The 25,725-nt window shown below is 44.2% G+C and overlaps 1 protein-coding gene across 1 annotated transcript; it reads left to right on the top strand.

Annotated features, from left to right (window-relative positions):
• The first annotated feature begins 14,514 nt into the window (after positions 1-14,514).
• Positions 14,515-19,658, top strand: fitm2 (fat storage inducing transmembrane protein 2). The gene is made up of 2 exons (XM_055652533.1): positions 14,515-14,729; positions 17,024-19,658. The coding sequence occupies exons 1-2, from the start codon at positions 14,563-14,565 to the stop codon at positions 17,622-17,624; spliced, it is 768 nt and encodes a 255-aa protein (XP_055508508.1). The 5' UTR covers positions 14,515-14,562; the 3' UTR covers positions 17,625-19,658.
• The last annotated feature ends 6,067 nt before the right edge of the window (positions 19,659-25,725 follow it).

A 25,725-nucleotide genomic window follows, 5' to 3' on the forward strand; every position in this document is an offset into this window, starting at 1 on the left:
GGACTAGCTTAGATGGGGCATCCTGGTCAGCATAGTCAGCGTTGGATCGGCCTGTTTCTATGCTGTATGACTCTATGACAATTGAAAAGTCATCAGTGCCCCCTTGCTAAGGCAGTTTTGTTTACTCACCTGGTTGTCTCAGAATATCTAGAGGTTTTCGGTGTTCAGCCATATTTGCAATTCAAATTGGCCGTTTCAGCAACAATTTGGATGAGGACAGGAAACAGTTCGCAGCCTGGAGATTAATGAGTGGCCATACTCAACAGTCAGCATTCAAGCTCATTATCAAAGAGATAAGATCTCCCAGGGGAGGGGATACCTGTGACTGCCATTACCTCAACTTTCCTTGTGCAGTCCAGAGAATCACTTCTGTCTCCTACATCTCCTTTAGGAAAAGTATTGGGCAGCACAGTGGCGCAGCAGTACAATTGGTGCCCTAAAGCGCGATTGCCCCAGGTTCGATCCTGACTACGGGTGCTGTCTGTATGGAGTTTCCACGTTCTGCCTGTGACCGCGTGGGATTTTTCCAGGTGCTCCAGTTTCCTTCCACACTCCAAAGACGTGCAGGTTTATAGATTAATTGGCTTCTGTAAATTGTAAATTGTCCATAGTGTGTAGGATAATGCTAGTGATGACTGCTGGTCGATGCTGACTAAATGGGCCGAATGGCCTGTTTCCACGCTGCATGTCTGAAACTTAAAGTTATCTCGATAAATTATTGTGTGATGTCAAGTCCAATATTTTTTCATATTTTTGGTTGCTATATTGTCTATATATTAATTAGCAAAGCAGGAAATGGGTTAATCCATTGGGCATATTCTGCTGCAATTAGAAATGTTTGCGGTTACTATATCATGAATTGATGGATTTATAGATTGCTTTGCATAAGAAGTTTGTCACCAAGCTAGTAATAAAAACATAATGCTTTGCTCTTTGCAGCAAAGAACTCTGAAAGGAATGCCCTGCTCTGGCAATTTATTATCAACAGAGCATGAACTGAATCTTAGAGTAACTGAGGTCTTTAGAACCAAACCTGTATGATTTAAATGCACATGTAAACTCCAGTATGAAGATTACATGGGTTCCATCGTAATGTGAAGCTTGGTAAAAGGTACTGGATTTAATCACATATTATACTTTAATCATGGCTATGCATTGTACAAAATTCCTGATGAAGTGTCCCGGCATTTTAGTTTAGTTTAGTTTATTGTCACATGTACCGAGGTACAGTAAAAAGCTTTTGTTCCATGCTTACCAGTCAGCGGAAAGAGGATACATGATTACAATCAACCCATCCACAATACAGAAAAATGACAAAGATATTAACATTTAGTGCAGGATAGAGTCAGATTAAAGGTAGATCCGATGAAAGATTTGTTACAGAATTCACCACTTGCCTTAATTTTTTCAATTGTTCCAGAATTGCAGATAGTTACAAAAGTGGTCCAACATGTGGCCTACTTTAGAGGACAAATGTGACATCATATCTTACAGAATGTGGTGGACATTTAATCAATTATTACGATGAACAAAGTCCAAAGAAAAGTACCTCATATTACGCTTGTTTAAGAAACGTCTCGACCTGAAACGTCGCCTATTTCCTTCTCTCCATTGATGCTGCCTCACCCACTGAGTTTCTCCAACATTGCTGTCTACCTTAATATTCCTATTGGGTGGCTTACAATCATTGGTACAATGATTTACCAATCATTTGGGAACCGTTGTCTACAAAACTAACGCAAGGAAATAGGGTTCCTTTGAGTTCATTTTAATTCCTCCCAAAATAGTTTAAACAGTTTATTATCAGGAGTAGGTTTGAGGATCATTTCTGCAACATCGAAATTAGTATTAGTCACCATGACCTTAGACAGGAAAATACCTGTCTGATTTCCTTGAATAAGTGACAATCCAAACTGCCTGTCCATTGTTTAAATGGGCTCTGAAAGGTACATTTGTACACAAAGGATTATAAATTAATTTCAAGGCTTAGGGCTAAGGAAAAAAAAACGTGAATATGGATAGGAAAGTGGTTAAACATTAGAAAACAAATGACTTGGTTGGAGGTTGGGTCCAAGTGTTATATTGAACACTCTATCTGCAGTATTGGAATCATATATAGATATGCCATTTATTGTCACTATACATGTACAGTGAAACTGAAAGCAGCTCGTACTCAGTGCATACATACAATTTTACACAAAACGAAGAAACAGAAAACAAAAAACAGAAGGGAAATGGGGGGGGGGGGGGGAGAAGGTGCACAAATTCTACGGCGCTACATACATATATACATATATACAGATGGAAGTCCGTGTTGGGCGGTGTAGTCAGTGCATGTGTGGATTTGAATTTATGGTAGATATAATTCTCGGGAAGCAGCTATTCCTGAGTCTGTTTGTCCTGGATTTGATGCACCTATAGCGCCTTCCAGAGGGCAGCAGGTCGAACAGTCCAAACGCAGGATGGGAGCTGTCTTTGGTGATCTTCTTTGCCCTGCTAAGGCAGCGGGAGGTGTAGATGTCCATCACGGAGGGGAGAGGGCAACCAATGATCCTCTGCGCTGTCCTGGTTACCCTCTGAAGCCTCTCCCTGTCTGCCATGGTGCAGCTGCCATACCATGCTTATTTACACCAGTCTTACATTTTTGAAACTTGGTATATTCACATAATTAAGAAAAGGACTGGGCTCAAAGCAGATATTGATGGTCGCTGAGGACTCAGTGGGCCGAAGGGTTTATTTACATGCTGTATCTTTCAATCAAACAATAAACTGCTGAATACTATTCAGTTAAATGCTATCTGATGGATCCCATTGAATAATATGGCAGCCTAGACATACAGTATTATCTGAGTGCTGCCCAGTAATGCTTTAACTATTAAATAGGTTCATAGCTATGAGAAAGCTATAGGTCTACACCTGACTAATGATATATTTCTTCATTTAAAATTATTCCAGAGTAAACACAGGTAAGTATCCGACTTGTTTACATTCTCACTGCCTGAATAGCAATTGGTATCAGTTTTATACACATAACCACAAGTTAAATAGTTGGGGATCCATGTCTTATCTAGTATTATGTAGAACGGTGGTCTGTTCAAAATTTATCTAGTAAGGAGGGGCAAATACGTCAGACGTCTAAAGGGGTATTTATAAAAAAATTAATTCACATGACGTGACATATTATAAACAACAAGGTAAATGTTCATCAAAGGAGAAAGGAATCTAGGGATAAATAGTACCTATGGGCTTGGTCTTGTGACTGGATAATTCAAGGCCTTGATTTACGAATTCAGGAATAAAAAATTATTAGTTTTGATGATTTTGTTTTGGACGGAAGAATGTACAAGTTTGGAATAATATGACTTAGGACTGAATATATTTATGTCCAGGTGGTAGGTGAGTCAGAAGAAGGGTTCTGACCTGAACGTCATCTGTCCATTCCCTCCACAGATGCTGCCTGACTGGCCAGGTTACTGCAGCAATTTGTGTTTTACTCAAGATTCCAGCATCCAGTTTCTTGGCGTCTCCACACTTATGTGCATTTTGTCAACAGACCGTTGAGAAAGATTGTGGGGTTTCAGATAATAGAATATGAATTGTGGTGTTTGCAAGTTTCAATGGTCGGGAATTGTGTCACATCAGTGAGGTTGTTAGATGCAAGTGGTGAATTGTCATTTGATGCTTCTACCAAGAAACTTCTCCCTCTTCCTAACCCCTAAGCAGTTCCTTACACAAGACACAATGACGTTTTAGACCCCTGGTGAAATAAAAACTTTCATCAGCAGTTTTAAATATCAATCAGCAGATAAAGACATGACGTGCCAAAGGCATAATACATTTCTTTTTTTAAAGTCCTGTTTGCTTGAGTAACTCACCAGGCGTGGCAAATGGCCTGGAGACAATCGCCATCGGATAGGGGGACTATGCCTTGGTCTGAGATCCTTTTGAGGGGGGGGGGGAGAAGGGGGGGGGGGGGGGGGGGGGTCCTTGATAGGCTAATGGTTGGAACAAAGTTCAGAGATAAAAACAGAGGTGTGAGTAAGGTTTGAATAGTTGTGAATTGTGAATCCAGAGAGAGAAAAGTAGCAGGGGGAGGGGAGAAGTGTGGAACAGGGGAGGGGGAGGAGGGAGGGAGAAAGGTGGGGTGCTTTAGGCGGGGTTGGGGGTGGTTAGTTTGAGATTAGCTAAAACTGAAGAATTCAATGTTCATACGATTGGGTTGTAAACTACCCAAGCTGAATAGACAATAGACAATAGGTGCAGGAATAAGCCATTCAGGCCTTCGAGCCAGCACCACCATTCACTGTGATTATGGCTGATCATCCACAATGTGTCCCAGACATTCCTGCCTACTCCCCATATCCCCTGACTCCGCTATCTTTAAGAGCCCTATCTAGCTCTCTCTTGAATATGAGGTGATGTTCCTCCAATTTGCGTGTGGTCTCATTGTGGCAACGTAGAAAGCCGAGGACAGAAGGTCAGTATGGGAGGTTACACAAAAAAAAGCTGGAGAAACTCAGCGGGTGCAGCAGCATCTATGGAGCGAAGGAGATAGGCAACGTTTCGGGCCGAAACCCTTCTTCAGACTGATCGGGGGCGGGGGTGGGTGGGGACAAGAAAGGGAAAAGGAGGAGTAGCCAGAAGGCTGGGGGATGGGAGGAGACAGCAGGGGGGCTAAAGAAGGGGAGGAGACAGCAAGGACTAACAAAATTGGGAGAATTCGATGTTCATGCCCCCGGGGTGCAGACTCCCCAAACGGAATGGGAATTGGAAACAGAGGTCAAATGGTTAGCAACCAGGAGATCCAGTAAGTCTTGGCTGACCCTGTACACAAATGCGATTTGATGCAAACACTGTGATTTAGGATCTCAGCGCTCTGCTGATGCCCACTCACTACTTTGAATGGTAAAGAATATATTAGGTAGCAGAAAGGGTCCTTCTTGTTTTCATCTTCTCCTTTCTTCGTCATTGTATCAGGATCGAGGGTGACACCACGGCATGTGTTAAATCTTACATGGGCTCTGCTCACTTTGTCTCATGGAGAGGTGGATCTTGATCAGGTGGGTGTGTGGACTGAGTCTCTGGGTGGACTTTGCACTGCATGCACTTGGGTGCATAGGGTGCTGCTGTCAGAGAACTTGAAGTGCTCATTGCTTTCCTGGGTGGTTTTATACTGGTCTGTGGTGCTTTTAGATCAGTGTTTTCTACGGGTCAGTAAGCAAATGACATATTTTTGAGGAGGTTTTCGAGAAAATCATGGAAGCAGTCTCCGTGTCCTTCAGAAAGCCTCCTGCTGAAATGGAGCTCAGGGTACTGTGCCAGTTTTGGGAGTCTGGCTTGAGTCAAGAAGAAGATGTAATCTACTCACTGGAGATTTAAACTTTAGACTTTAGAGATACAGCATGAAAACCAGGTAATTCGGCCCACCGAGTTCACACCGACCAGTGATCACCCCATACACTAGCACTATCCTACACTCTAGGGACAATTTACTATTTTACCAAAGCCAATTAACCTACAAACCTGTACATCTTTGGAGTGTGGGAGGAAACCAGAGCACACGGAGCAAACGCATGCGGTCTCAGGAAGATCATGCAAACTCCGTCCAGACAGCAACCATAGACAAGATTGAAGCCGGTTTCTGGCACTGGAACTGTTGAAGTGCTGGCAGAATCTCAGTACTGGGGATGTTGGTTCGACAGAGGATGTTGATGATGGCTTGCTTATTCTGTCAATGGATAATTTTGGGGAGGTACTATTGGTTAAGAGAAGAGAATGGGAACATGGCATTTGGGAACGTGCTTTTGAATGGTAGAGTGGTCTCAGTAGACAGGATGGCCTAAAAGGACATAAAGTACTGGAGTAACTCTGCAATCAAGCAGCATCTCTGGTCAGTGTGAAGAAGGCTCCTAACCCAAAACCTCACCTGTCCATGTTCTCCAGTGATGCTGCTTGACCCGCTGAGTTACTCCAGCTCTTTGTGTCCTTGTGTGTAAATCAGCATCTGCAGTTCTTTGTTTCTATTAGATGGCCTCCTCTTGGTCCTGTTTACTAAGTTTCATTAGGTGGTGCGCAAATGACATGTTAGCACCATTGCAAATGCCCCCCATTACAAATCAGACTTCAGTGCCCTGGTTAAGACCCCATTCCCTGCTCCAGCCTCCGCCACACCCATGAGTTCTATGCATAGTAAAATGTAGTGCCATTTGATGTCTCATCTGCACATATTTTCAAAATAAGCATGCACAGCCTGGAATGAAAATCCAGAAGTATGTTACCATGCATAAAGTATCCCAAGTCGCCTGATGCGAAGGAGAAGTCCTGGTCCTTTAATGAAATAGTGACACAGGATGTTTCACATTTACTCAAGAGCCGGCACACCTTGTCGAAAAATGGCACCTGTGACATTGTGTTATTACCCACATTGCGCTCGGGAACACTGGCAGGTTGGTTTTTTTTTGCAAGTCTGTGCAGTGGGCCTTAACCCACAATGCCTGACTCGGAGATTAGTCTGTGACAACTGAGCTGCGGTTGAACAACAGTTGAAAATAAAAAAAAATTGTGCTTAAAAAGTCACAAATATCCGTCTTCTGACTGAAGCCCAGTGCCTGACAAACCAAGGCAATAAGCACATTACCTCACCATGGTCTGATTTATGAGCCGTGAGCGATAGCATTGGCAAACAGCTTTTATTGAAGCTCCTGGATTATGTTGTCACGCAAAGGTTTAATTTATCGTTGCCAATCCATGGTTGGAAATAGAAAGCAATGAAATTGTTGCCAAAGAAAGTTAATTGTGTCTCAATATTATATCAGAAAAGGAGGAGCATTCTCACCCTGCTCTCTTCGAGTGGGCTTCAGGGAAACAGCAAACCTCTTCCATATCTTTGCATTTTGGAATGTATTATAACGTCGTAGCAGTAGACATTTACAATGCATGTCGTAATAAACGGCTGGGAACAGATTAGTCATTCTGAACACCGCACAGATAGAGTTTTAGTGTTCTGCTTGAAAATTGAGATAAAGGTCATGAACTTCGATGATGCAAAATCCAATTGCACTTAAAATTAGAGCTAAGTTTTTTTCCCTGAGATCTTGTTGAAAGGTACGGTTTCACTACTGATTTCCGGCAACTGGTGGTCCGGCCACTCCTTTAATCTGGACATAATCCCCTCCCGGAGGTCCCCCCTGAAAATGTGGTGCTTGGGCCGGGTGAGGCGGTCGATCTCGACCTCATTGGGAATTCCGTGCTGATCAGTGGGTTGAATTTGCCCCCTGCAGCCAGGGCCCTGGAACTCCATCCTGACCGGAGCCAGCAGATCTTTTCCCATTTGCAGAAGACCAGAAGATATAGAAGCAGATTTAAGCCATTCAGTTCATCGAGCCATAGATTATGACAGATCTATTTCTTTCCTCTCAACCCCATTCTCCTGCCTTCTCCCCGTAACCTTTAATGTCCTTCCAAATCAAGACCCTATCAATCTCTGCCTTAAACATACCAAATGACTTGGCCTCCACAGCCTTCTGTGGCAATGAATTCCACAGATTCACTGCCCTTTGGCTAAAGAAATTCCTCCTCATGTCCATTTTGAATGTACATCCTTTTATTCTGAGCCGATGCCCTCTGGTCTGCAGCGACCAGGTTCAGGAATAGCTACTTCCCCACAGCCATCAGGCTATTAAACCTGGCTCAGACAAAACTCTGATCATTAACAACCCATAATCTGTTATTTGCACTTTATCAGTTTATGTATTCATGTGTGAATATATTTATATCATGGTATATGGACACACTGATTTGTTTTGTAGTAAATGCCTACTATGTTCTGTGTGCTGAAGCAAAGCAAGAATTTCATTGTCCTATCAGGGACACATGATAATAAACTAATTTGAACTTGAACTTGGTCCTACACTCTCCCACGAATGGAAATTTCCCCTCCACTCTATCTAGGTCTTTCATTATGTGGTTGATTTTACTGTGATCCCCCTCATCCTTCGAAACTCCAGTGAGTTCAGGGCCAGGGACATCAAATACTCCTCCAATGAGTGTTTAAGGCTGAAAATTATGTTTAGGGAAGGCAAAGAATTAGCAGTAGACTCTCCCACTAGTGGCAACATCCCTTCCACGTCCATGAACAACCAGAGAAGGGAAATGTTTTTCTACGTGTACGAAGGAACTGCAGGTGGTGGTTTACACCGAAGATAGACACTAAATGCTGGAGTAATTCAGTGGGACAGGCAACATCTCTGAAGAGAAGGAATGGATGACGTTTCGGGTCAAGACCCTTCTTCAGTCTGACCGAAAAGTCACCCAATCCTTCTCTTCAGAGATGTCTTTATATATTGCACATCACAAATCTAATGCTCAAATTATGGATAACATGCATTGCTGAATGAAACAACCTGGTTATGTCGTCTTCACATAGAAGGTAGGTACATTACAGTACTGGCAAGCTGTTGTCACGTGGAAACCAAGGGATTTACACAGACTAGACTGCCACCTAGCAGTTACTGCAGAGTCAGACAAATATTTTAAAAAGGAAAATGGCAAGGTCAATTCAACAGAGAAATTGTTTTGCTGCTTCCATTGCAGACAGATCATGATGCGTTGAGATTTACTTCACTGGGATAGATTTCTTCCATTGCTCGCACCTAACTTTCACGTTACATTTGTTAGCAGGCTTTTGATAAGTAAAAAATAAGTTGTCTGATTTCTAAAAGTAGAGGTGTTGTGCAGTTGAAATCATTTCAGCTATTTGCCACTGTTAATTCCCCTTTTCATTGCCTTCCCCAAACAACTCAAGTGATGGTTTAGTGTTTTAAACTCATTGACACCATGATACTCTGGGACAGTACTAAACAGCATGGTAATGACTATTAGATTTAGGTATTTTAACAAATGATGTATATCGTTGTGGCTGTCATTATTTTAGTTTAGCTTAGTTTAGTTCAGAGACACAATGTGAGACATACAGGTCCTATGGCTCACCGAGTCCGCGCTGGCAAACGATCACGCGCACACACATTTTATGTTATCCCACTTTTGCATCCTACACACTACGGGCAATTTACAGAAGCCAATTGATTTACAAACCTGCCATATCAGTGGAATGTGGGAGGAAAGCGGAAAACCCGGAGGAAACCCACGCGGTTACAGGGAGAACGTACAAACTCCGTACAAACAGCATCCGAGGTCAGGATCGAACCAGGGTCTCTGGTGCTCTAAGGCAGCAACTCTACTGCTGCACCATTGTGCTACCCCACACTGTTAGCTTATGATTACCTTTCTTCACAATGAGAAGGATTCCATCCCTGGAATTTGTTTTTGGATTGAGAGAAGGAACTGACATTTTCACCTAAATTTCCTGAGCATGTTGCTCTGACCACAGAGTCAGTCATATGTTATGGAAACCGGCCCTTTGGCCCAATCTTCCCATGCCGATATGATGGCACCTTTACGGCACCTTGGGTAAACTACCCAAGCAAAATATGAGGTGCTGCTCCTCCTCGGTGAGACTCACTCTAGCCATGGAGGAGGCCCAGGACAGAAAGATCGGATACGGAATGGGAGGGAGAGTTGAAAGGCTGAGCCACTGGGAGATCGGGTTGGTTAATGCAAACTGTGCGGAGGTGTTGGGCGAAGCGATCGCCAAGCCTGCGCTGGGTCTCACCGATGTAGAGCAGTTGACACCTAGAGCACCGGATGCAATAGATGACGGCGTGATCGCTGCTCGGTGCGGACTCGGAGGGCCGAAGGTTCTGTTTCCGCAGAAAACTCTAAAGACTAAAGAATTAAAGATTCAGTTGCAGGAAGGCTTAGAAACATAGTGTTGAAAGAATTCTTGACGCTGTATGACTCTTCGACTTTTGATATTCATCGTACTGAAAGGCCTGTTTCCTGATGTGTAACTCTGCACAGTTTGTTTTGCTGTGCAGTGTACAGTTGTAAGAGCAATTGATCACGAGCTACCTTTAGTTATACCTTCCATGTTTGTATTGATTTACTGTTCACATGCGGGGAATACAACAGTGACATTTTATTTTTAAAGTGTGATATAGTATGGCAGGTGTTGAATTATTGCAGCACTCTTGTTGGAGTCTCCAGCTAGAAGAACAATACTCCTGTGATTCATTGTAGTTCCTCATTTAGTCTGAAGAATGCCCACTAGAAGACTAATCTAAGCTTAGAGATGCCAAATAACACACAGGACCACCCATCCAATAAAACATGACACAATTTGCAAGAGATAGACTTGCTGGGATATTCAACACACTTCACTAAACAGTGTAATTGATTAATTGAATTGATTGAAAGACACAGCATGGAAACAGGCGCTTCGGCCCGCCAAGCCAACACTGACTATCAATCACCCTTTCACAATAATTCTACGTTCAATTTAACATCCCTCCTCTACACACAAGCAGCAATTTACAGAAGTCAATTAACCTATAAACCCGCACGTCTTTGGGATGCGGGAGGAAACCAGAGCACCTGGAGGAAACCCACGCAGTCACAGGGAGAGCGTGCAAACTCCACACAGACAGGAGCTGAGCTTAGGATCGAAATCCCACTCCCCCCCCTCCTCTCTCCCCCTTCCTCTCTCCCCCTTCCTCTCTCCCCCCTCCTCTCCCCCCCTCCTCTCTCCCCTCTCCTCTCCCCCAGCATCTCAACCCCCTTCCTCAATGTAGCTGGGACATGTTGGCCGGTGTGGGAAAGTTGGGCCAAAGGACCTGTTTCCACGCTGTATTACTGAATGACTCAAACAGCCAAACTCTAAAAATTGATTTTAAGGGGGTAAAGGAATGGTCGATGATTTGGGTCAAAATCTTGCTTTAGGACTAAGAGGGATAGGTAATGCCACCTATTCCTTTTCCAGTTGCCGCCTGACCTGTTGAATTACTCCAGTATTGGTGTCTACCTGCAGTTCTTTTGTTCTACTATTATTTGGAAAATTCAGGATGTAAAAAACACAAATCAAGATTGCCCTCTATTCAGATCAACTTTAATTGTCATTGTCAGAGTACAGTACAGAGACAACGAAATGCAGTTAGCATCTCCATGGAAGAGCGACATAGAATATGGTTTCAATGAATAAATCTATTTACATGCATACCGTCATAGTGTTTTTCCTGTGGGAGGAGTGTCGGGGGGGGGGGGGGGGGGGGGGGGGGGGGGGGTGATTGGCAGTCACCGAGGTACATTGTTGAGTAGTAATAATAATAAATACTTTATTGATCCCCTCAGGGAAATTCAGATGTCCAGAAGCCCCCAACCAACAAACCCACAGATTCAAAACGAACGCAGACAGAAAATACATAGAATACACTGTGGACACTACCTGAGAGCAATAAATACTTAAAAAGACCAATAATTAACAATTAAAAATTAAAATATGCAAAAATGCATCCCCCTACAGCCTAGCAGTCCGAATTATAAAATCTAATGGCTGCAGGGGTGAAGGATCTCCTGAACCGCTCCGTTCTACAGGACAGGGAGAGGAGCCGGTTGTTGTTCCGAGTGCTCTTTTGACTCTCCAGAATTACATGGAGGGGATGCCCGGGGTTTTTCAGGATGACCTGCACCTTGTGCCTCATACGCCTCTCAAGCACATCCATCCCAGAGTCTACTCTCCCCTCCAGCACTGAGCTAGCTCGTTTAACCAGTTTGACCAGCTAGTGTGCTTGGGGCATTGAGTAGATGGGCATTGCTCAACACCATCATAGATAATATGGGCATTGATCCCAGTTGCTTCTGCTAAACATTCAAGTTATTTGCACCAGCATGTTGTTTTCTGCTGAAATAAAACAAAACAAAATTGCGGAAATGCTCAGCAAGATACAAATGGGTTGCGAGAGAGAGGGGGTCGAAGAGAGATAGAGGGAGGGGGGTGGGGGAGAAAGAGAGGAAGGGGGAGGGAGAGAGAGGAGAGAAAACTAGGGGAGCAGTGGGAGGAGAGGGGTAGAAAGAACAATGGAGAGAGAGAGAGAACATTTCAGATCATTGATCAATGTTTCACACTGACACCGATGGATAAAGTTCTAGGCAAATGTGAGAATGGCCTACTCCTAGAAACATAGAAACATAGAAATTAGGTGCAGGAGTAGGCCATTCGGCCCTTCGAGCCTGCACCGCCATTCAATATGATCATGGCTGATCATCCAACTCAGTATCCCGTACCTGCCTTCTCTCCATACCCCCTGATCCCCTTAGCCACAAGGGCCACATCTAACTCCCTCTTAAATATAGCCAATGAACTGGCCTCAACTACCCTCTGTGGCAGAGAGTTCCAGAGATTCACCACTCTCTGCGTGAAAAAAGTTCTTCTCATCTCGGTTTTAAAGGATTTCCCCCTTATCCTTAAGCTGTGACCCCTTGTCCTGGACTTCCCTAACATCGGGAACAATCTTCCTGCATCTAGCCTGTCCAACCCCTTAAGAATTTTGTAAGTTTCTATAAGATCCCCTCTCAATCTTCTAAATTCTAGAGAGTATAAACCAAGTCTATCCAGTCTTTCCTCATAAGACAGTCCTGACATCCCAGGAATCAGTCTGGTGAACCGTCTCTGCACTCCCTCTATGGCAATAATGTCCTTCCTCAGATTTGGAGACCAAAACTGTACGCAATACTCCAGGTGTGGTCTCACCAAGACCCTGTACAACTGCAGTAGAAACCTCCCTGCTCCTATACTCAAATCCTTTTGCACCTGCACCTATTTTCTATGTGTCTATTCAAAAGTCTTACATGCTACTTTCACTATCCTGAAAAAAGACCTCCAAGCAGACTTCGGCGACACTACCTTGACGAGCAGCATCTGTGGAGGGGAGAGGGCGTTGTGGGCCGTGGAGGGCAGCGCTAGTGACGTGTCCCTTTAAGAGGGCGGGTCCGTAAGCCGATGGAAATCGAGGTTGGATTGGCACCGAGCAGGACCAATGGTGGTCGGGGATGGCTAATGGGCATCGAGGTTGACCAATAGGATAGGGAGGCGGGCACAAGGTAACCAGGATCAACGCAGGAGATGCAACACTTGTCCCTTTACCTCCCCCCTCGACTCCGTTCAAGGACCCAAGCAGTCGTTCCAGGTGCGACAGAGGTTTACCTGCATCTCTTCCAACCTCATCTATTGCGTCCGCTGCTCTAGATGCCAGCAGATCTATATCGGTGAGACCAAGCGGAGGTTGGGCGATCGTTTCGCCGAACACCTCCGCTCGGTCCGCAATAACCAAGCTGACCTCCCGGTGGCTCAGCACTTCAACTCCCCCTCCCACTCCACCTCCAACCTCTCTGTCCTGGGTCTCCTCCATGGCCACAGCGAGCAGCACCGGAAATTGGAGGAACAGCACCTCATATTCCGTTTGGGGAGTCTACACCCCCCGGGGGCATGAACATCGAATTCTCCCAATTCTGTTAGTCCTTGCTGTCTCCTCCCCTTCCTCAGCCCCCCTGCTGTCTCCTCCCACCCTCCAGTCTTCCGGCTACTCCTCCTTTTTCCTTTCTTGTCCCCACCCACCCCCACCCCCGATCAGTCTCGAAGAAGGGTTTCGGCCCGAAACGTTGCCTATTTCCTTCGCTCCATAGATGCTGCTGCACCCGCTGAGTTTCTCCAGCTTTTCTGTGTAACCAGGATCAACCAATGAACGATGGAGGTGACGACATGGTTACTAAAGATCCTCCGCTATAGGTTGATGGTTAGCGGGTCCGGCCAATAGGGGACGGGGGCGGGCACATGGCAACAGAGGCTGACCAATGGGGACAGGGGGCGGGCCGATGGCAACTGGACCTGACCAATGGAGACTAGGGGTACCCCATGGCAACCGTCACGGACCAATAGTAGCCGAGGGCGGGTTACTATTCACAGAGACCGGCCAATGGGGGCCGAGAACAAGCGGACGAGCATCGGGACTGACAAATAGAAACTGGGAAAGGGCAGGTAGGCATAAATGCTGGAGAAACTCAGCGTGCAAGTCTGAAGAAGGGTCTCGACCAGAAACGTCGCCTATTTCCTTCGCTCCATAGATGCTGCTGCACCCGCTGAGTTTCTCCAGCATTTTCTGTCTACCTTCGATTTTCCAGCATCTGCAGTTCTTTCTTAAACAACTGGGAAAGGGCAGATATTTACCGGGGTTGACCAATGGGAGCCTGAGGCGGGCCCTTGGCAACCGGAGATGTCCAATGGGGACCGGGGGTTGGCCCGTGGCAGCAGGCGTTGGAGGCGGACCCTTTGTTACCAAATCGGGCCAATGGAAAACTAGGGCGGGCTAATGGGCACCTGATCTGACCAATGGGAGCCTAAGGCGTGCCCTTGTCAACTGGCGTGCGGACCAATAGGAATCGGGGGCGGGCTCCTGGCAACTAGAGTTGACCAATGGGGGCGGATCCATTGGAATCGAATCCGGCCAATGGAAGCCTGCGCCGGGATCTTGCCAACAGGGGCTGACCAATGGGCGGTGGAGGCCGGCCCATAGCAACCGAATTCGACCAATGGGAACTGTGGACGGGCCCTTGGCAACCGGCGTCGCGGCCCATTGGGCCGAGAGAGAGGGAGAGGGCGGGCGGACGGCGAGGATGGCGCTGGACGGTGCCGTGCACGCCATGGTCGCCCTACAGCGGGCCTGGCCGCGGCGACACCTGGCCCTGCTGCTCGCCGCCATCACGCTGGGCGGCTCCGTGCTCAAGGACGCGCTGCCCCTGGCTGAGTCCTACTTCTCCAACCGGCGCAACGCGCTCAACGTGTGAGTACGGCGATGACTCTCGAAAGTTCCAGCGGCAGAGTTAGGCCATTCCAGGAAGACGTCACATAGAAACATAGGTTCAGGAGTAGGCCATTCAGCCCTTCGGGCCAGCACCACCATTCAATATGATCATGGCTGATCATCCAACTCAGTATCCTGTACCCGTCTTTTCTCCATACCCCCTGATCCCTTTAGCCCCAAGGGCCACATCTAACTCCATCGTAAATATAGCCAATGAACTGGCCTCAACTACCTTCTGTGGCAGAGAATTCCACAGATTCACCACTCTTTGTATGAATTTCTTTTCCCTCATCTCGGTCCCAAAATACTTCCCCTTTAACCTTAAACTGTGACTCCTTGTTCTGGACTTCTCCAACACCGGGAACAATCTTCTTGCATCTACCCTGTCCAATCCCTTAAGAGGTTTGTAAATTTCTGTAAGTTCCCCCCTCAATCATCTAAATTCCAGCGAGTACCATATAACCATATAACAATTACAGCACGGAAACAGGCCATCTCGACCCTTCTTGTCCGTGCCGAACACGTATTCTCCCCTAGTCCCATACACCTTCATTCAGACCATAACCCTCCATACCTTTTCCGTCCATATAACTATCCAATTTATTTTTAAATGATAAAAACGAACCTGCCTCCACCACCTTCACTGGAAGCTCATTCCACACAGCCACCACTCTCTGATCATCCACAATCAGTACCCCGTTCCTGCTTTCTCCCCATATCCCTGGATTCCTTTAAGTCCAAAGAGCTAAATCTAACTCTCTTTTGAATACATCCAGTGAATTGGCCTCCACTGCCTTCTGTAACAGAGATTTCCACACATTCAGAACTCTCTGGGTGAAAAAGTTTTTCCTCATCGCAGTCCTAAATGGCCTACCCCTTAGTTTTAAACTGTGACTCCTGGTTCTGGACTCTGCCAACATCGGGAACATTCTTCCTGCATCTAGCCTGTCCAATCCTCTAAGAATGTTATCTGTTTCCATAAGAAACCCTCTCATCCTTCTAAATTCCAGTGTATACAAGCCCAGTCGACCCATTCATTCTTTCATCATTTGTCAGTCCTGTCGTCCCGGGAATTAACCCGGTGAACCTGTGCTGCACTCCCTCAATAGCAATGATGTCCTTCCTCAAATTAGGAGACCAAAACTGCACACAATACTGCAGGTGCGGTATCACCAGGGCCCTGTACAACTGCAGTAGGATCTCCTTGATCCTGAACTCAAATCCTCAAGACAGCGCTGCAAAGTGTGGAGTCACCAGATCATAAGTGATAGGAGCAGAATTAGAATAAAAGCTAACTGTAAACAATGTAAACTATAACTGTAAATGTAACATGAATGTTCGGAGCGAGCAAATGGAAAAACAAATTGCTTAGCTATCCCAGTGAAGCAATTCTCAATGCTTTCCATAACTTCATAAGTGATAGAAGTCGATTCAGGCCATTTGGCCCATCAAGTCTATTCCGCCATTCAATCATGGCTGATCTATTTCTCCCTCCTAACCCCATACTCCTGACTAATTCCCATAACCTCTGACATCCGTACTAATCAAGAATTTATCTATCCCTGCTTTGAAAATATGCATTGACTGCCTCCACAGCCTTCTGTGGCAAAGAATTCCACATTTTCACCATCCTCTGACTAAAGAAATTCCTCCTCATCACTGTCCTAAAGGAACGTCCTTTAATTCTGAGGCAATAACCTCTGGTCCTGGACTCTCCCACTGCATCTACCCTCTCTGCACCTGCTCTTATCGCTTCGATTTAAACCAGCATTGCAGTTCTTTCCTACACAAATTGTTTTTGGCTCCAGTTGGAAGAAATCCTGTGTATGAGACCTTAGGAGAAGTGTGTTTAAGAATAAATTCCTTCTATACTGCTCATCCCCATTCTTGGATGTTCATTCTCAGTATGGGGAAAAGGAAGACAAGGTAGCTTGTATCAGTCCGCTTATACAGTCTGTAAGTTGGTTTGGAGGATAGTGATTCCCCTTGCATTTATTCTGATGGATAGTCAACCTTATTGTGTTTATATATTCTTGGAATCTTATTAATCTTTAAATATTAACAGCACACTTTCAATTATAATTGTATAAGGGGCCTAAACAATTGGTCTCTCTGGCCTATTTGTGTGCCTAATAGACTTGTGTGCCTATATCTAATAGACTTACCCATCCTTCCTAACCTCTACACTTGGCACATTTGCCTTCAATTGGAAATGAAAGAATGATTGCTCCTGAGCATTTTCGACAGTAATACCATTTTACTTTTGTCTCTAGGTATTTTGTCAAATTTTCGTGGGGTTGGACGGTGGGTCTGCTCCTTCCTTTTATTTTCACCTCCAACTACTTTGTCCAGAGAGATGTTCTGTTTGCAGTACGACGCATTGCTTCATGTGCTGTGGGCACCGTTGTTTGGTTTCTCAGCACACGAATCTTTCACATCGTTGAAAATTTCACCGGCGAATGCTTCGAATCCCTAAATATGACTGTTCTCAACGAATTTGAAAATAAGCAGGCTTGCCGCAAGCAAGGGCATTTATGGGTCGGTTTCGACATCTCTGGGCACTCCTTCTTGCTGTCGTACTGCGTACTCATGATAATGGAGGAAACGGCGGTCATGGACGAGCTTCACAAAGTGGAACAAAAGCCAGGAAAGGCTACCACTGTCATCATTAAGACACTGTTTGTTGCCTTAAACACCTTGACCCTGTTGTGGATTTGGATGTTCTTCTGTACTGCAATATATTTTCACGATCTACCTCAAAAGATCATTGGAACTATTTTCGGAATTTCCGCCTGGTATTTAACGTACCAGTTTTGGTACAAGAAATCTTTTCCCCCTGGACTGCCACCGGAACTTGGGAACAAAAATGAGTAAAAAAATCAGAGATAATCAAGGACAAAGAACAAAAGTCACACTGACTGCAGACACTTAGGACAAGCTCCAAGCACTAGAAATATATCAAATATCTTGGTCATACAATTGTAATACAATGTATTTATGCAGGCAGTATTCTCCAGACATATACCTGGATCAATTAATGAACTAGATGAGCGTAGAGGCAAGCACAAATACTGAAAGTCAGTGGATAAAGTGTAATAAAATTTAGCTTCCACACAATACGTGGGTCTAAAAATTGTACGTGCTTGGGATACTTGAATTTTCTGTTTATTTAATTATCTCTTCGCAATATGTATGTGCCTTGCCATGGCGGTTTGAATTTCATTATTTATAGAAAATAGAATGACTTAAAACTAAAATCCATATAAATTTGACAGCTGACTCCAGTAATTTAAACAGCAACATTTAAGCATTGTACTGACAGTTCACAGTTTATCTGCATATGTTTATCCAACGCTAGAGTTAGAAGAAGTCTGCATCCTCTTACCCGATGGACAAGGCTGGCTTGTATCATGCTCCTTAATTAGGTTGTTAGCATTACACACCCAAAATCATATCTTTCACAATTGACCAGTGCGTAGGTTGCTAAACTTTCAATAAAAGTACAGTGCTCTTCTTTAGTTGGCTTCAACTTTTAAAACTTTTATTAAGCGAATTGTCAAGTCCAATACGTTTATTAAAAGTTCAGTGACATATGTGCTGACTGGTTTAAAATGTACATGTTTTCAGTACTTCCCATGTATTAAATACAGAATAGTTTAAAACATAACAATGTGTCACTTACGACTTATCTTTAGTGCCACAGAAAGAAGCCATCAAGTCCTTTCCAGGCCCCAGGGGAGGATTCCCATTGGTCTTGTGCCATTACAACAAATTTATCATATACATTAAGAGCTAATTAATAGTATCTAATTAACTGCCAGTACGTCATTGGGACTTGGGAGGAAACCAATGTAGTATACAGATATAGTATGTGGTATAGAGAGACCCTGACCCGAACCGTCACCTATCCATATCTCCCAGAAATGCTGCCTGACCCACCAGCACTTTGTGTTTTTTATCAAGATTCCAGCATCTGCAGTTCCCTGTGTCTGGAAATATTCAGACATAATCTTCAAATTAAGTGCCGTGATTTTTGTAAAAGTTTGTAAGTACAGATTTAAACAATGGAATATTGGGGGTGGGGGATTATCCTGTGCTCCCTCCCTTCCACGCAGTTCTGACACTGATTGGTACATCCTCACTGAAGTTAAGGCCTTCTGCTTTCATGCACGTGTACCCAGGAGTCCTGAACTTCTCGATAATCCACTGGGGAAATGCCGTTAGTTCCATGTGAAACTGCTGTCATTTCCAAGGATATTCTTGGCGCAAGTGTGATGCTGAAAGCAAATTTACGTGGGTAGCTTCTGCACACTCTACTGTGCCTGCGTTCCTTTTTGAAAGAGATAGTACATGTGGATTTCTTGACAGCATTGGACAGTGATGGAAAACAATGTGGAATCTTGCATTGGAATAATGTTATAAAGTCAAAATGCTGAGTTTAAATGTAATTTTTCGCTTTGTATTAACTACACTCAAATTATACAAACGGCTTGCTTTTGTACTAAAATTGTGTTTATTTATTTCAGAGTTTAATTATGCTTTAAACATTTTTGAGAAGTAGACTCGTACTGCGATCAAGAGTTGTGTGGATGGTGCTATAATATTTCATTTGTACATTAAACCCTTCTTAAACATTGAAGTTTTAATGCGATGGATTGTGGATAATAGTTTGAGAATTTAACATTGTTTTTTTTAATATTTAAAATCTTAACAGGTTTAATGCAAAAAAAAACTAACATAACGTCCTGTCCTGTTTAGAACCACTTGTAAAATCTGGAGACTGTCTTTTACCTACCTGCTTTGCAGTGTGAAACACATGACACAAACAACATTTAATTGTAACCATTTTGCATGATCAAATACAGTGCCAATAATTTTTGAACAAATATTAAAAGCTATTGTTCTGTATTGTGCTTTGAATTTTATTGAGAGGAGTTTAAATCTCGTTTTTTGGGATCATTTTCAACTGTACAGAAAAAAAACTGGTTTTGCACGTACCCCACTATGTTCACCCACCTGTCGGAGAATATGCTATTGTCCTTCTGGTTCCTGCGCACCCCTGACATAGTTTAAACTACATTAGGGGTGGCACAGCCTTACAGTTACTGCCTTACAGCGCCATGGACCCAGGCTCGATCCTGACCACAGGTGCGGTTTGTACAGAAATCGTATGTTCTCCCTGTGACCGCGTGGGTTTTCTCTGGGTGCTTCGGTTTCCTCACACACTCCAAAAGATGATTTTGGTTTCCTCGCACACTCCAAAAGGGAGAGTCTAGCACTAGAGGTCATAGCCTCAGAATTAAAGGATGTTCTTTTAGGAAGGAGATGCGGAGAAATTTCTTTAATCAGAGGTTGGTGTATCTGGAATTCTTTGCCACAGAAGGCTGTGGAGGCAAAGCCAGTGGATATATTTAAGACAGAGATAGATATATTCTTGATTAATACGGGTGTCAGAGGTTAAGGGGAGAAGGCAGGGCATGGGGTTAGGAGGGAGTGATAGATCAGCCATGATTGAATGGCGGAGTAGACTTGATGGACCGAATGGCCTTATTCTTCGATCACTTATGATCTCATGAAAAGACGTACAGGTTTCTAGGTTAATTGGCTTTGGTAAAAGTGTGTAGTATAGTGTTAGTGTATGTGATGATTGATAGTCAGCGCGGGCTCAGTAAGCCGAAAGACTATTTCTAAAGTCTAAAATAAAGTCTATATCTTTGGCCAAGCTTTGTCAACCCATCCTAGTTTACCCACCTATGGCTCTGTCAGCATTTTAACATGTTCCAGGATGCTTAACAATGTTATCCAAAAACATATGTTGCTGGGCAGCTGAAACAGGATGCAAAGGGTTGCTTTCAATAGTGTAAACATTTCTTAAAGGTGGCCTCTGCTGGAAAACTCATGCTGCATATACTTACGCACTTCAATAGCTGTGATAAATAGAAAAGCAACAGAATAATAGAAAGAAAGCAAAATAAACACAGATGCTGAAATCTGACATACTTGGCAGGTCAGGCAGTATTTGTGGAGAGAGATATGCAGTTAATGTTTTGGGCCAATGATTTTCATAGTCCTGTTTTATTTCAGAATTAATTGTGCCCTGTCATATTTTTCTAATTCATTCTCTAAGTGTCTGTGTGAGCAATCTTATAATTGATTATATGGTGCCATTGTTTTTCGTCCCAAATGTAGGAGCTGCTATCATTCATTCCATTTATCGTGTCTATGTCAACATCTTCTGCAGTTCTTCTCACTTTGGCATCTTTCATCAAAATTCACCCAAAGTTTTAAATCATTTTCTTTCAAACAGTACTGACTTCTGAGATGTGATTTCTTGCATAGTAAGGCTGAATTCTTCCAAAGAGCATTTGGCTTTTTAGTACATATTTAGTACATTTTGCCCATCAACTGGAGGTTGTTCTCAGTCCACCTTGATCCTGAACTCGGGCATTGCCATCCCTGAGTTTCTTTCATCCAGCTGGAAGATCAGTCAGGCATACCTTGCCTTTTCCCGTAAAAGCAAAGAACTGCAGATACTGGTTAACTGCTGATCCGGAAGTGGCGGCGCTGGGAACGGCTGCGGCTCGCCTGCAGTCCGTTTGTCTTTTACTTTTTTGTGTTGTTTTTTTTCGTTTTGTCTAGTTATGTTTTTGGTTTTTAGGCTGTGTTTATGTGGGGAGGGGGGTGGGGGGTGAAACGGGGGCTGCTGTCACTCCCTTCGGGGGAATACGACCTTTTCATCGTATCCCCCTTCTTTGCCTCCGTCTACGCTGAGGCCTAGCGGAGCCGGCGACCTCGGGACTCTGGAGGCAGCTGACAGGACTCGTCCTGGGCAGGCTCCCGGCCCAGCCCGGGATGGAACGGTGCTCCCGTGAGAGCGGCATGGTGAGGGGCTGGAGTGGCCCAGCCCGAGGGAGGAATGGCACTCCCGTCGGAGTGGCCCAGCCCGAGGGAGGAACGGCACTCCCGCTGGAGTGGCCTAGCCCGAGGGAGGAATGGCACTCCCGTCGGAGTGGCCCAGCCCGAGGGAGGAACGGCACTCCCGCTGGAGTGGCCCAGCCTGAGGGTGGAACGGTACTCACGTGAGGGCGATCCGGTCCGGGGCTGGGACGGTGCTCCGGTGGCTGGGACGAAGTTCTGGCGGCGGTGTCCAGAGTCCTGGGTTCAGCCGCGGGCCGGCGGCTGCGTGTGCTGGACTGGAGGTGCGGCGGCTTCGACCACCCCGGTCCGCAGTGTTTGAACCGGCCCGTTCGCAGGGTTCGGTGAGCTGCGGGACTGTTTGTACCATCGCCCGGTGGGGAATTGCCTCAGCGCAGAGGGAGAAGAGGGAAGAGACTGCAGCCCTAAGATTTTTGCCTCCACCACAGTGAGGAGGTGTTTAGAGGACTCACTGTGGTGGATGTTAATTTGTGTTTATTGTTGTTTATTATTGTATGATTGTATGTATGACTGCAGGTACGAAATTTCGTTCAGACCGTAAGGTCTGAATGACAATAAAGGAAATTCATTCATTCAATACACAGGACACAGAGTGTTGGAGTAACTCAGCGGGTTAAGGGCCCGTCCCACTTTCCCGAGTTACGAATTTTCACGAATTATTCACAAATTCTCACGAGTTTTCCCCTTGATTCAAAACTCGCAGAATGTTCGTAACGGGTCCAGAGGAGTCCGTAGATATATCGTAGTGGCTCATTATGTCAGCCGTAGGTACTCGGGGCATCCTCTCGGCTATTTTTTTACTCATGGACTGGAAAAAACGTCCCGACTTACCTGATGCCCCAAGTGGCCTAAATTGCAAAAGGGTTTAACTACAAGAATATAGGCATGTTATTGTAGTTATATTCCCAGCCAGATGATGGCACATAAGAAATATTGTGTACAGGTCTGTTTTCGCAAACCCAGGACGGATGTACCTGTGATAAAGACAATCCAACACGAGTTTACCAGATTGATTCTTGGGATGGTTGATTTGCAAAATCTGTTCATCAAGATGGTTCAATACTGTCTTGGGTTTAGAAAAATGAAAAGTCATCTTATTGAAACATCATAATTCTTGCAGAATTTGCAGGATACCAGAAACAGCAGATTATGGAATCCTGAGCAAAACACAAGAGTGTTGGAGGAACTCAATGGGTCAGGCAGCATCCATGGAGAGAATGGACAGGAGACTTTTTGGGTTGCTCTTATGATTGCTATGATAGATGCGCAAATGATGCTTATTCTGGATGGGGAATCTAGAACTAAAGGTCAGAGTTTCAAAGTAAGGGAATTCTGAGTTGTTCCGACAGTTCTCCGCTTTGCTCCAGATTCCAGCATCTGCAATGACTTGAGGCGCCAACATTGAAAACAGATGAGAAGAGATTTCTTCACCTGGGCGGCCCTGATTCCTTGAAATTTTCTCCCTAAAAGTGCAGTTGAAGCTCAATAATTCAAAACCAAGTTCAGTAATTTTTTTTGGAAAATGGAGGCTATGAGATTGTTGCAGGATAGTGGGGGTGAAGGTAATAAATAAGCCATGATCTTACTAATTGGTGCAGCGAGTGTGAGGGGCCAACGAGACTACTTTTCCTTTTGTATGTTCATTCATTCATAAATAGTTGGACACCTATGAGCAGAGAAGACATCTTTTGAATGGTCGAGTTTGGTAAATCAGTGCCTATGAAACATAGAAACATAGAAACATAGAAAGTAGGTGCGAGAGCAGACCACCAGGTCCATCGAGCCCGCACCGCCATTCGCTCATGGCTGAACACTAAACAGACACACTTACCCACAAACAGTAGACACAAGACACAGAACACAAGACACTACCCTCCCCTTTATACCGCTATCACCCCTCTCCACCCCAAGAACCTCGTGATCTCCTGGGGGAGGCAAAAAAACGGATAAAAACCCAGGTCCAATTCGGGAAAAAAATCCGGGAAATTCCTCTCCGACCCCAATCTAGGCGATCGACACTTGTCCAGGAGATCACTCAGGTCTTACTATACTAACCATACCTAGGTCCATATCCCTGCCCTCTCCCCGTAGCCCCTTATCCCCTTGGCAGCTAAAAAACCATCTATTTTAGTCTTAAATATATTTAAAGTTTCTGCTTCCACTGCTCCCTGGGGCAGTGAATTCCATAAATTAACCACCCTCTGGGTGAAGAAGTTCTTCCTCATCTCAGTTTTAAAAGAGCCCCCCCTTATTCTGCAACTATGTCCCCTAGTTCTGCAACTATGTCCCCTATGATCATCTAATTAATTTTAACAGCAATGATAACACATTTGCGGGGATTTGCTATATTCCTTCTTCTGGCTCTTTCCCTTTCTCACAACCATTTGTCTTATCATCTCTGGCCTTTGTCCAACCATCTGCCTAGTCATGTCAGCCAGAGATGCTGCCTGACCTGCTGAATCAATCTATATCTTGTGTCTTTTTATGTCATGTAACTTTAGTTTGTAAAGGAGTATTAAGCAATAAACATTACTTATCTCCAGTTTTAAGATGATAATTTTACATATATACACTTCAGATTCTTAAGATCTTTTCAAAATTCAATGGATTTTAATTTTGTGAATGAATTTATAATGCGTCTGCTTCTACCTGGTGGGTTAGATGACTGGGTAGCACACAACAAAAGCTTTTCACTGTGTCTTGGTACACGTGACAATAAACTAAACTAAACTCTACCTCATTTAAATGTTTCACTTTAATTTCCCTTCTTCTTCAGCTAAAAATTGTGATTTTTTTTCCATTCTGGTCGAGATGATTAGTTACTTGATTTTATGTGAGCAGAATTAGGCCATTCGGCCCAACAAGTCTAATCATGACCGATCTATCTTTCCCTCAACCCCATTCCCCTTCATTCTTCCTATAACACCTGACACCCGTACTAATCACAAATCTATCTATCTCTGCCTTAAAAATATCCATTGACTAGGCCTCCACAGTGGTCTGTGGCAATTAATTCCACAGATTCACCACCCTCTGAGTAACAACATTTCTCCTCGTCTCCTTCCTAAAGGCCTGGATAGAGTGGATGACACTATCTTTGCTGGATGCCTGGTACCCTTTGAAATTATAACTTGTAGCAATTACATCGGAAAAGCTGATGCTTACATTGCAGCTTTCACCAAAGAACAGTGATTAATAATGTTATTGTACAGCTGAGTGCAAATTCCAGGCCTTTATAATATTTAACACTTAATAAAATGTCTCAGTGTTCTGAAGTTTAAATAAAGAATGTCAGTAAGCATAAAATGAGAAAAAAATAAATAGGTTTACTTATTGTAGGTTCTAATACATTTTTGAAGTGATCCCTGGAATGAGTGGGTTAACAGATGATGAGCATTTTATGGCACTGGGCCTGGACTTGCTGGAGTTTAGAAGGAGGATCTCATTGAAACATACTGAATGGTGAAAGGCTTGGATAGAGGGGATATAGAGAGGATGTTTCCACTAGTGGGAGAGTCTAGGACTAGAGGTAATAGCCTCAGAATTGAAGGATGTTCCTTTAGGAAGGAAATTAGAAGGAATTTCTTTAGTCGGGGTGGTGAATCTATGGAACTTTGCCACAGAAGGCTGTGGAGAGCAAGTCAATGAATATTTTTAAAACAGACATAGATAGATTCTTGATTAGTACAGGTTTCATGGGTTATGGGGAGAAGTTAGGATGGAGAAATAGATCAGCCTTGATGGAATGGCAGAGTAGACTTGATGGCTGAAAGGCCCAATTCTGCTCCTATCACATGACCTTGTGACCTTATGATATATGAAATAAATGCATTTTGAAGCTGGTTAGACAATTTTGCCATGTTATTAAAAATTACAATTGGAGCAAAACTCATTTTAATAGTTGTGTAACATTTGAGTGTAACTTTTCTCTAATGGTAAGAATTTATTCACAGTGACTTTCCATCTCCTAACAAATCCGAGATACATGCAAATTCCATGCAAGGAGCTAAAAATATGGCTTCTCAAAATCGTTACATCA

The sequence above is a fragment of the Leucoraja erinacea genome, chromosome 21 (assembly GCF_028641065.1).
Source record: "Leucoraja erinacea ecotype New England chromosome 21, Leri_hhj_1, whole genome shotgun sequence".
NCBI classification, from domain to species: domain Eukaryota; kingdom Metazoa; phylum Chordata; class Chondrichthyes; order Rajiformes; family Rajidae; genus Leucoraja; species Leucoraja erinaceus.

Coding starts and splice junctions, on each gene's coding strand:
- fitm2 (XM_055652533.1), top strand. CDS start 14,563: ATGGCGCTGGACGGTGCCGTGCACGCCATGGTCGCCCTACAGCGGGCC. Junction 14,730..17,023: donor CGGCGCAACGCGCTCAACGT/GTGAGTACGGCG, acceptor TTTTGTCTCTAG/GTATTTTGTCAAATTTTCGT.